The sequence below is a fragment of the Oryctolagus cuniculus genome, chromosome 2, assembly GCF_964237555.1.
Source record: "Oryctolagus cuniculus chromosome 2, mOryCun1.1, whole genome shotgun sequence".
NCBI lineage: Eukaryota > Metazoa > Chordata > Mammalia > Lagomorpha > Leporidae > Oryctolagus > Oryctolagus cuniculus.
Genome location: NC_091433.1, coordinates 44064349 through 44076721, shown reverse-complemented (window position 1 = coordinate 44076721; position 12373 = coordinate 44064349). Strand labels below are relative to the sequence as shown.

General features: G+C 54.6%; 1 protein-coding gene across 5 annotated transcripts in view; it reads left to right on the top strand.

Annotated features, from left to right (window-relative positions):
- MSRA (methionine sulfoxide reductase A) overlaps positions 1-11061 on the top strand; it is a 412643-nt gene extending 401582 nt beyond the window's left edge. For all 5 annotated transcript variants that reach the window (XM_002709444.5, XM_070068216.1, XM_070068215.1 and 2 more), the window contains one exon: positions 10310-11061. In XM_002709444.5, coding sequence (XP_002709490.2) covers positions 10310-10474 — 165 coding nt within the window. In that variant the 3' untranslated portion in view covers positions 10475-11061. The remainder of the gene's footprint in view (positions 1-10309) is intronic.
- Positions 11062-12373: the final 1312 nt, after the last annotated feature.

Sequence of the window (12373 nt, the reverse complement as noted above, 5' to 3'; positions counted from 1 at the left end):
GGATGTCGATATCTCAGACAGAAGCTTAATCCACTGCACCACAATGCTGGCCCCTGCTCTCTCTCTCATATAAATAGACTTACAAAATATAGATAAAATGCCCATGGTGTCAGTCCTTAGAGACATGCAAATCACAGCCACACGGAGATACCAGTGTTCCCCAGTTAGAATGACAATCGGCAGTGCTGGCCAGATACAGAGGCACAGAAGCTCTCTCATCCATTGCTGGCAAGATCTCAGGATGGTACAACCAGTCTGGAAATTTCTTAAAACATTTAATATGCACTCCCATAATGTGATCCAGAGATCTCACTGCTAGTTTTTTTTTTTTTTTTTACCTAAGAGAATAAGATTTATATTTGCACAAACCCTGCTCCCAAATGTTTATAGCAGCTTTATTCATAATACTCTCTCAAATATCCTCCAGCTGGCACACAGGCTAAGCAAGCTGTGGTGTGCACCTGCCGGAGAAGGCCCTGGTCTCTCACCCATGGCTGACCTTGTAGCCCTGGTGCAGGTAAAGAGCAAACCGCAAGGCAGCGTGGAGCACTGCTGAAGCAGGGGAGGCAGGAGATGACGGGTTCCAGGCACTCTGCACCCCATCACGTGCTGATTCTCTGCCAGCCACGAAACTTCAGTGGCCTACCCGAAAGGTTACAAACCGCCCACAACGAGTCCAGGAAAGTCACTGAGGAAGTGACCAGCAAGTGCCATGAGGTCAGGCAAAATCTGATTCCCAGAGTTGCCCTAATGTCCTGTTTTCAAGACAAGCCACGAAGCATACACCAAAGGACTCACTAGACAAAGCTGGTCCGTGGGCTGCGGCAGGCATCCTCAAAGGGATGAAGGAAACCATGTCCACGGCAGGAGCGGGCAACAGAACAGTGCCCCACCAAATGCAGAATGTCACTAAGGAAAGCAAGAGCTAAATGGGATCTGGAACTCAGGAGAGCTGAGTGTCAGTTCAAAAGCGCAGTAACTTAGATGAAAAACAAATCCCAAGAGGGACTGAGTTAGCAGGAGAAAGAAGGTGCGGACTTGAAGATAAGTCCGTCAGAAGCCTCCGGCCTAAGGAATGGAAATGAGAAGGATGGGGAAGAGGGGTGTCTTGGGAGCCATTAAATTGTAAATTTACAATCTACGAATTTTATGGTATATGACTACATCTCAGTAAAATGATTAGCTTAAAAAAAAAAAAAAAAAAAACTGAGGCAAGTTTAGGGAAGACCTGGGGTGGAGAGAGGTGGTTCCCAGGAAGCGCCTCTCCTTTGAACCTCTGCATTTTGCAGTAGAAGACTGATCTCCAGTGGGTGACGCAGACCGCCCAGTGCTCACAACAAGACCGCCACCCAGTGCGCTAACTGTCCTAGGATACGGTTTGCCTGAGGCTGTCCTGGTTCAGCAGTGAACGTCTTGCACCCCCAGATACTCCCGAACCCGGGGCCGACCAGGGCAGTCGGCCACTCTGTAGACTGTCCAGAATCAGGCCAGTCTTCACTCCGGCAGCGCTGAGCTGCTGGGATCCATACCTGATAGAGAAATGGTGGTGTTCTGCAAAGTTCCTTTCCCTCATTGAATTCAGTGCTCCGAACTTAAGCAGCTGGCGTTTTTTGCTTTAAGTTCTTTTGTATTCAACCTTTCGGAATGAAGGATCTTTCCTTTTGATGCAATCTGTATTTCATCCTCAAGGTGAAACCCAGTGTCCTTGACTTTCTCTGGAAAGTGAAAAGTGGTTTCCTTTGTATACTTGATGCTAAGAGTATAACAAATGGAGATTGTTGTTAATTGATTGCAGATATGAAAAAGCAGATTATAACCCCTCAGAGATACATATGGGCGGGTAAGGGGGAGGGATCCGTTTCTCCTGAAACAGAAAGCCATGAAAGGACGCGAAACTCAGAGAAATCATTTGAATTCCTTTTCAAGACCACCAGACCTCAAAGGGAAGATTGAATCAAGAGAAACCACAAGTCCTTGAACACATGATAGATGTAAACCGTCTCGGGGCTGGAGCGTGCCCTGGGAAAGCCAGAGCCAGTGGCCTGTGACACATCTCAGCCGGGGCACCCTGAGCTTTGTCCACTGGCTCCCAGCAGGAGGCCACAGCCCCACCTGCCTCCTTTTCAGGCCAGGGCTGGCTGCCCTGCCTGGTGGGGAATTTTAAAGCAGACAGGCAGTGGAGAAGAAGCAGGGGTTTAGTCTTGGCCCCAGGTACCGGTGCTTGGAACATGTCAGGTGTGGGGAGGCGGAAGTCAGCTGTGGAGTAACAGGAAAACAAACAGCAGCCACCTCCTTCCCCTCGGTCCCCACCTGGGCACAGTCAGCCTTCCAGACCCTGTGCAGGCCAGCAGCCGCGCCCCAGCGGCACCTGCTCTCTTTGGCTGGGCCGAGTGTCTCCTTTAACCCTGCAAAGCCCTCCTTTGCACTGCTGTGCTGCAGGGCCGTGGGAGAACGTAGAGGCTGCGCTGAGTTACTTCACACGGGGGCGCACGGAAGTAGGCTGGCCGCTTGATGCCTCCAAAGGCCCCTCCCCTCTGCCCTCCTTGCATTTCTTTTTTTAAAAGATTTATTTTATATATTTGTTTTGAAAGGCAGAGTGACAGAGAGGAAAGAGACACAGAGAGACACAGATCTTCCACCTGCTGGTTCGCTGCCCAAATGGCTGGCAGGTCTCCCACGTGGGTGGCAGGCTCCCAAGCACTTGGGCCCATCTTCCGCTGCTTTCCCAGGCTCATCAGCAGGGAGCTGGATTGAAAGTGGAGTACCTGGGATTCGAACTGGCACTCGTATGGGATGCCTGAGCTGCAGGCCACAGCTTTAACCCACTGCGCCGCAACGCCAGCCTCTCTGCTTCCATGGTTTCCTGCTGTTTAGCCCCAGAGTGCAGTTTGCCTGGGGGCCCCCCGGTTGGGCCACCCTCCCAGTGTCTTCCCCCAGGCCACTGCTGTTGCCCCACTCCTGCCCTTGGGCCCTCAGCAGGCCTCCAGTGTGCCTTGTGGCCCACCCCCCACCTGTTGATCACGGTCTGCTGTGCTCAGAGCAGGCCCTTCCTGGTCCCGTGACTGCCTGCTGTAGATTTTCCCCTCAACATCTGCCTCCTGCAGGACGCTCCTTCCCAGCTGGTGAACTCTGCCTTCTTCCGTGCCCACGAAGGACCCGTCTGCATGCCCAGCATCCCTGTACGTGCCGTCGGCCCTGCATGGCGGATATTCATGTTCGTGCCATGCCTGTCTCTGTGAGCAGTACCCCAGCCTCCTGAGAAGGACACAGACCCCCTCACTCCCTGGCTGAAGGTGGCCCTCCAGAAGGGCAACATGCGTCATTCTTTTTTTTTTTTTAAGATTTATTTATTTATTTAAAAGACAGAGTTACAGACAGAGGAAGAGACTAAGAGAAAAGTCTTCCATCCACTGCTTCCCTCCTCACATGACTGCAACAGCTGGAGCTGGGCCAATCCAAAGCCAGGAGCCAGGAGTTTCCTCTGGGTCTCCCACGTGGGTGACAGGGGCCCAAGCACTTCCATCTTCTGCTGCTTTCCCAGGCACAGCTGAGAGTGGGATGAGAAGTGGAGCAGCCGGGTCTTGAACTGGTGCCCATATGGGAGGCCAGCACTGCAGGCGGCGGCTTTACCTGCTACGCCACAGCGCCGGCCCCTGGATGAGTCATTCTTGACTCAAATTGTGGGCCTGGTTGCGCAAACTTGTGAGACCTCAGTTGCTCTCATTTTATCACATGTTAGTATGACTCTGCCCTCTCGGGCTGTCTCATCGTCCTGATGACTGGACTCCTTCCTAAGCCACGAAGCCCTTGAAGGTGAGGAGCTCCAGGTCCTGCATGGGTGCTACCTGATAGGCACTCAGTTCCCTTTATGCTGTCATTGCCTGCGCCCCACCCCCACCCCATCCTCTGGTGCTCAAGGCACTGTCTTGTTCATCTCTGCATTCCTAACGCCTCGCATGAATCAAGTGAGGCTGGAGAGCTGAGAAATGTACTTGCAGAGAAAGTCTTGAGACTGAACTGGGAGCTTTCGTACCCCAAGCCAGAGACAACAGAATGGAGGGAACTGAGTATTCTGTCTGTGGGCTCTGCTCCCAGATGGCCACCATCCTCACCCCAGTCCCCTGGGCGGCAGAGCCATCACAAACTGGAACACTGCCAGTGGCCGTGGCACAGGGAAAAAAGTGGCAAAGCTTCTGCTCAGAAATGACAGTGTCACTTCCACTCCCAGCTCACTGGCCAGAGCCAGTCACACGGGAAGCCTGACTCCAAGAGGGGAGTGAGGGGTGAGGTGAGCACTAACAGTGTGCCAGAGGGGCCTTCTGCAGGTCTAACTCACACATCAGTGGCCTGCAGGCCATTTGACAAGGGAGGTGCCGATTCAGCAGGTGTGAGCAGGGGCCAGCTTCTTTTTTTTAAGATTTATTTATTTACTTGAAGGCAGAAAGAGAGAGAGAGGGAGAGAGAGGGAGAGAGAGAAGAGAGAGGAGAGAGAGGAGAGAGAGAATTCTTCCATCCCCTGGTTCACTCCCCAGATGGCTGCAATGGCCGGTGCTGAGCCCAGTCCAAAACCAGGAGCCAGGAGCTTTTTCCGGTTCTCCCACACAGGTACAGGGGCTCAAGCACTTGGGCCATCTTCTACTGCTTTCCCAGGCCATAGCAGAGAGCTGGATCAGAAGGGGAACAGCCAGGACTCGAACTGGCACCCATATGGGATGCCGGCACTGCAGGTGGCGACTTTACCCACTATGCCACAGCACCACCACAACCCCCCACCCCCAATTTTACATTTTTGACAGCCTGCTGGCCCCGTCTGTGCATGGAGGGGCAAGGGTAATGGCTTTGGCACTTACTGGTCAAGTGAACACAGGCAGCGTCCTTCTCTACAGAGACGGGGCTCAGCCTGTACCTCTGTCATGTCACCACTGCAAACCAGGAACCACGTCCTTGCTGGTCAGACCTCGACGGCACGGGTCCCCCCCCCCCCCCCCCCAGAGACCTGTCCCCGGAGGAGCAGATAGTGAAAGCCACTGGCTGATGGGCAACACCGCAGAGTCCAGGGCAGGACAGCACACGGGAAGGCTGCAGCACTGCTCAGAAGCCTGGGCCTCGAGTCCAAGGCCGTCCATTTGCAGAAGCAGGCCTTTCCCATGGACCGAATCAGATCTCATCGCATCACCTTCTTTCCCTGCTCACAGCTCACAAGGCTGGGAAGTGCCAGTGCACCCTGACTGGTCCTCAAAGGGTGTCATCTGCTCTGAGCACTCTCCTTGTCCTTGTCCCCTTGTTGGAGGGAGCCTCGGCTTGCTGGGGTCTGTCCTTCGAAAATAGTTCACTCAAGGGGTGTGTGTGCAATTCCGTTGTTCCAGAACCGAGAGCTCCTGTTGTCTGGGGTCCTCTCTGATGGTGCAACCCGTTCCCCTCTTGTGGCTGAGCCCTGAGGCAGGGGCAGGGGCAGAGCTTCTGCTGGGTGCTGCACTGACCCAGAAATGCAGGCGCCTCTGCTCGACTCCGGATGGGTGGTGGTGGTTTTCTTTCTGGTGGTTGTGTTGAAAGCCATGCCAGTCATTTCATGGTCTTTCTGATCAGCCAGAAGCTGCCCATAGATTTAACTGCATGGTGTGATAGGGTGGTGTGTGTGTGTGTGTGTGTGTGCACACTCATAGCCAGAACTGGATCTCAGTTCAGAAGGGAACGGACAGATGTGCCTGGTGAAGCTCCCAGCTGCCACTAGAGGGCAGACTGAGGAACGGAATCGACACCCCCCCCAGGTCCCGCCTGGAGCCTTTTCCTCCTCTGCGGATCTGGTGACTTTCAGGTTGAGCGCTGAGAAGTCCCGGCCCTACTTCCGAAAGGCTCAGCATCACAAATTGGATTTCCATTCTAGGAGACTAATTTCATACCATTAGAACACTTTTAAAAGTGATCATAAAATAAAACAATGCACTTATACATTGTACAAATAATTAGGAAAAAACCCAACACAAGATAAGGCTTGCTTCTTTTGGTGGGTGTGGGGAAGATGGGGCTTGCTTGGATCACGTGTAGCGAGGCTTTGAGAAGTACAACTGTGGTGAGATCAGAACTGCAGATTCATTTGTTCTTTCCGGGAGACTCCCCCATTAGCAAACACAGCCATTTCTCCTTGCTACAAGGGCCTTCAAACTGTGACCAAAATTAAACTCATCCATCTGGAAGGTGTTCATTACTGGTTGACTATGCCTGTGCATTTCTCCGGTCCGTGAACGGTGATTGTTGGGCGTGGGTGAAGTCCCATGGTGACCTTGGCCCTGGAGGCCCTGTCTCAGAGGCTCTCCCTCTGGGGTGGTGGCTGGACTCCAGAGGGTCTGAGAATCCTTTGACATTGTAAGCACATATCTGATTGTGAGTAATGTGGGAGGAGCGCCCATAGTGTTTTCATTGGATTCTCAAGGGGATCCGTGCTCCCCAAGATGTTACAGACCATTATCGTGCATTCAAATTTCTTCTTTATAGTAGGGCATTTTCTAAGTGAAATGTATCTATAGAACCAATCCATTTAAGGTGGAAGTTGAATGTATATCACACAGTATCCTCACAAGCACTTGGATGCACCTACATGAGATGTACACTCACATGCAAGCGTGTACACACATGACCCTCCTGTGCCACGCATGTGAACACACAAGTGTCAGTGTCCACCGCATTTATAGACGCGGTGACCTTTGATCTGGGTCCTGAGAGATGGGTTCTTGAAGTGGAGAAGAGAAGGAAGATCATTGGAAGGTCATGGGCAAAGGAATGGAATGTTCCAGAAGTAGGTTAATTCAACACAACCCAGGAAAGTAGTGCTCAGAGAAGAAGGGAAACGCCAGAAAGTGGCCAGGGCCACAAGGCTGAGGGGGTGCACAGGGCCACAAGGCTGAGGGGGTGCACAGGGCCACAAGGCTGAGGGGGTGCACGGAGCAACAAGGGAGGCCTGGCACGACCCACTGCGGGGCTGGCGAGCCCGGCCTCTCCTTGGTGTGTGTCACTCCCCCACTCCCAGGCTCAGACCCGGCCCTGTGAAGGTCACCAGGCCTGCAATCCCTGGAGGGAGAGGTCACGTGTAGTCTAACCCTGGGCCGGGCCAAGCCCTGGAGAGGCCCACGGGGACAGGACCTACAGAAAGCACGAGACGGGCTCAGGGAACTCACCTCTAGTCCCCTGAGGGCCTGGGCCAGGGGAAGGAGGAACCAGAAGCCTCCGTGTGAGTCTCCGTCCCCTGTTTCCTCATCTCACCCAGTTCCCTTCCCCGTTTCTGTCCTCCTGTGCTCCAGTTTCAGGCTGAGGCGAGGTCAGCAGCAGTGGCAGCCTGTCCCGGGGGACAGTCGGGGCCTGCAGCTGTGGCCGCTGAGGGCGGAGGGCCGCCGTGTGGACCCTCTGCCGCCCGCCCCCTGGCCAGACCTGTGCGGGAACTTCCGGGCTTACTGCAGCGCAGAAGGGCAGCTGGCGGCTCTGGCTTCCGCGGGTTTCAGTGGCTTTTTGTTCAGGGGGTTTTTATGAGTGAAGTGTCTGCCATCTAGTGGCAGAGGTCTGGTACTGCCTGGGCCCACACTGTCCAACTGGCCTTCCCACTGCCTCCAAGGAGCAATGTTTCCAGGGACGGTGACCATGAGCGCAGGGCTTCCCACTGCCTCCAAGGAGCACTGTGTCCAGGGAGGGTGACCGCAGGGCTTCCCACTGCCTCCAAGGAGCACTGTGTCCAGGGACGGTGACCGTGAGCGCAGGGCTCTCTGGGGGGACTCCTTTGCCTCCATGCCTGGTCCCAAGATGCGTCAGGGCACTGCAGGTGTGACTTGGGCAAGGCCGTTTGTTCCCACAGGAACAGTTGTGATGGCAATGTGTTGGAAGGGAACCGTGGTGCTGTCCACTCTCGGTGGGGGCAGAGCCAGATGAGGCTGTGAGCAGAGACGTGGGTGGGGCCGGCCAGCCCGGAGCACCTGTAAAATGGCAGCCCTCTGACTCTTCCACCACAGTGGGGAAGCTTTTGAGGTCAAAACAGGCATTGGTGCAGAGCCGGGAAGGCCAGTGTGGGCTCCCACAGAGTGCTGGGGTGACAGCAGGCCAAATGCTGGTTCACACCAGTGAGGTGTGAACTCAGCTTTCGTCCAGAGTCCTGAACCCTCAAGATCCCACTTTTTATGCTGTATTTGGACACAGCCGCCAGAGATGTGGGATTGCTTTAAATCAGCCATACACGTCCCCTGGTTCTCTTACCTTGCCTGGACCAGGGGTGTCAAGGCCTGCACTGGACTCTTCTGTCAGCTCCCGTGTGCTGCCCAAAGGGGCCAGCACACCCCCACAGGCCTCAGCCTTACCGTCTTTACCAGAATAGTCCATCTCCACGGTCACCTGAGTCCCAAAGTCCGCCTTCTTCACTGGCCACTGCTGGTGGTGATTGAGGCAACTGTGTGTCCCCAGGCCCTGGGGACACAACACAGACCATCCTCCACTTGCAGCCAGGCCAGGCGGCCAGGTACCCCCCCCTTCTGGTTCTTTCTGAAGTTCTGTTTCCCCAGAAACAGCTCTGTTGCCAAAAGCTGTGTGTGCTGGGGGTTCAACCCCGGAAGCAGAGCGTGGCCAAGGCGTTTCTGCCAGCTGGGTTTCACAAAGGGAAGGTGGTGTTACACAGGCATCGAAAGGCTGGAGGCACGAAAGTCAGGGACAGCATAGCGCATAGCACTAGCAAATTCCATGATACCAGGAAGTCACAGAAATTGCCAGAAATCCTCACAGATAACTTTGAGCGCCTGCAGCACCAGCGAGAATGACTCTCAGGAGGGCAGCCAGGAGGAGCTGGCAGGGCCGCAGCTCTGCTCTCGGCAGATACCTGTGCATCCTCACAGCTGCGCCTTGCAAATAATGCCTTCCCCCTCCTGCAGCCTGCCAGCCTCCGGCACGCTTACATGCCGGGCAGCCTCCAGCGGGGGATGCTGCCAGCGACAGAATCTGGGACATGTGGGCTGCAGGCGAGCCCCTCTGCAGCTGCAGGGCAGGCTGAGGGGTGTCCCAGGTCAAGGGGTGCTTAGAAATCTGAGCCGCACTCGCGGGACTGCCTGTGGCTGTTGTGAGGCTCGGACTAACACGATGAAGTCTGCACCAGGCCTGGCGTACGGCAACCCCCACTGATTGCTACTTCACCAAAAAAAAAAAAAAAAAAAAAAAAAAAAAATACTCAAAACCAACATGAGCACGCCTCCTCCTTCTGGTTCCTAACCCTTGCAAAGAAGCTGCGATCCGTAACCGTGGCGAGTCCCTGCCATTCCCAGCCTCGGATCTAGAATCGTCCCTCTGCCTCACTCTGGGGAAAGGCGCAGGTTCCCAGAGGCAGGGAGCCGCCAAGTATTCCTGTGGGACTCATTGTGCCTGGCGGAGTGGAGGACTCCTCTGCGATGCACAGACAGACGGTGCAGGACAGCTCCCGCCGGCCCTGCACGGCAGCTCCGCGCCCATAGGGTCAAGAACACTGGGGCTGAGTCTGTCTCGCTGTGCTGAATACCTGCCGCAGCGTGCGACAAGAGAATGAGGGCACTGCCGGGATCCGAGAGGGAAAAGAACCAGGCTGAAACCCACAGGGAGCCATGTCAGTTTCCTAATCCGTCGCCTGCCCCAAATAGCTCTGCTCTCCGCCCCCACTCGTTGGTGTTGATGTGCATCTTCCGGGGCAGCAGATGCCACCAGCGCTCAAACTAGGTCGCCGAGGGTGGGGACGAGCTGCCACAGCCCTGGGGCCTCGTCCTTCCCTGGCCTGGAGCTCGTGCCCTCTAGGGTGCAGAGCCCCTGTTCCATGGAGCTGCGGCCATCAGGGACCCTTCGTGCAGCCTGCGGGCTGGCGGCCTGTTGCTGAGCCGCTGGCCAGAGGCAGGGTGCAGACTGGGCTGCAGCCTCCCTGCCTGGACCGTCCTGCCCTCCCTGCCAACATAGCGCTGCTTTGGGCCCCTCAGGCAGCCAGGGTGCCGCTTACCTGCTGCTGTCTTCCTGGGGGAGCTATGGTGCCCCTTCCCATCGGATCCCCGGGGTGCAAACCACCCAGCGCGCAGCTAGGGAGGCAGTGGAGTGGTGGGTGCAGCACGGATTATGAAATCAAAACTCTGGTCTACACCTGATTTCCTTCCCAGTGGACTGCGACAGAGCCAGGTAAGCACCCACCCAGCACCGCCCAGCGGGGAAGGGCTGAGCTCCGTCCTCAGGCCTCTGCTGGCCTGGGCCCAGCTCCTCCATCCGCTGCGCCCGCGCCCCCTTGTGCTCCGCGCGTTTCTCAGGTCTGAATTCCCTTCCTCTGTCTCCACAGGTGCTTTCCAAGCATGGCTTTGGCCCCATCACCACCGACATCCGCGAGGGCCAGACCTTCTACTACGCGGAAGACTACCACCAGCAGTACCTCAGCAAGAACCCCGACGGCTACTGCGGCCTCGGCGGCACCGGCGTAGCCTGCCCGCTGGGGATTCAAAAATGAGTTCTGCCCACTGGGCGGGCCCTTGAGGTTGTCGAAAAAAAACCCGCTGTGGCCAAATCGGGCAATGCTTTTGTGATTCACATCGGTGGCTTTCTGCGCGCACGAAAGCATTTATGAAAATCAGGTTTATTGAGATACCATTTATAGTTAGCGCAATGGAAAGTTGGTAAAGTGTCATTTGTCTTCTAATGAATTAGGGGCCGTGCGATTTTCTGGGTCTTTTGGGGTCTGCATGAAGATGATGGATACTCTGTGAACACTCTTCCTGGTCTCTGGGTGCTTGCCGTGAAAGTTATGGGAGGAAGTCGGGGGATTAGGAGACAGTATATGGCGGATGTTAGAAACCCATGCCCTGCCGCCACTCTGTGAGCCCTGCTGCCCTCCAGTCCTTGGACTTGGAAGTGCTTAGACCCCCATGGAATCCTTCACCAATGCTCTTCTCTGCCGGGTCCGGACCTGTGAAGAGGCCTCCTCCCCATCCCCAGCCGTCTGCACAGAGAAGATGTGAGTTAGCTTGGTGAGTTCTCACGCTTTGCTTGCACCTATGGAAAAGACTTGTTCTAATAAAAATCTGCAGTCCGATAATACTAATTGCCTGATGTCTGTCTTTTGCTTACTTAAGTAGGGCAGTAGTAGGTGCTGTAGAGTACTTTTTAAAATTTATTTTGTTTGAGAGAGTTACAGAAAGAGAGAGAGAGAGAGGTCTTACATCTGCTGGTTCACTCCCCAAATGGCTGCAATGGCCGGAGCTGCACCAGTCCAAAGCCAGGAGCTTCTTCCGAGTCACCCATGTGGGTGCAGGATGTTGTTGGCTTATGCTAGCTAATTGGGCAGCCACTGGTGAATTTTAAACACCTTCTCTCTCTTTTCACCTGAGCAAGTGGATGGATGGTTGTGGTATTTACTTACGAGGGAGCAGGTCTGGGGCAGAGATGGGTGAGAGTCCTCAGTTACAGCCACACCGAAGCTGAAGTTCCCCTGGATGCCCCAGTGGACAGTGGAGTAGGGAGGCTCGCCATATGGGCCTGGCCCTTGGAAGGGATCTGACAAAGAGAAGACTGAAAGGCACCAGCATATGGATGAGGCCAGGGTACCAGCTGAGGTCACGGAGGGAGGAAATGGAGAAAGAGAGGAGTCTGAGCGTTGAACGCTGGCGTTCCGGCACCCACAGGCCTACTAAGCAAGGAGCAGGTGGATTTGCAAAGTGTCGTCCCAGGAAAAAGGAGGCCCAGATTGCATTGTGAGTCTGAGGCAAAGCTTGGAGCAACTTCTACTCGCAGAGAATGGAACGACAAATGATGAGAAGACCAGATCCTTTTGAGGAAGGCTCTATCTTGCACCATTTCAAGAGGCGTAGTCCTTGAATCTTGCCCTAAGTTTTGCCCCAAAGGAACTGGACATGGATATGACCCAGGCCTTCTCACTGTCTTTCAGTGGCTGTCCTGTCCTGATCTGTTGGCCTTCCTATACCTACCTAAATAATATTAAAACATAGTGAGAGTAGATGTCCCTAATACTGACAAAATCCCCTATTTTTATGCCTTAATCCCAAATTCAAGTCTCCTCCACTCCTGGTATAGCAGGGAAAAAGCGATGCCTGATCTCTGGGGGAATCTACCTGTGAGTGCACCGACGGTGAGCCTCAGCAACATGGAGGTGGGAACTGGTGCACTTCCTCGTTTGGCTCCCCTGGTCTGCAGATAAAATACAACTGCCCTCCCCCAGCTTCGTGTCAGGCATGGGTTTCATTACCATGTCTTTAATGTCTTCTTGGAAGTTACTATGCAAAATATTGAACTGGACAGTTCACTTGGAGAGACATGACACTCGTTGAAGGTCTTAGAGCATCTGTTATAATTGACTTGTCATTCTACTGCCACCTCGTGGCCTCCCCACCCC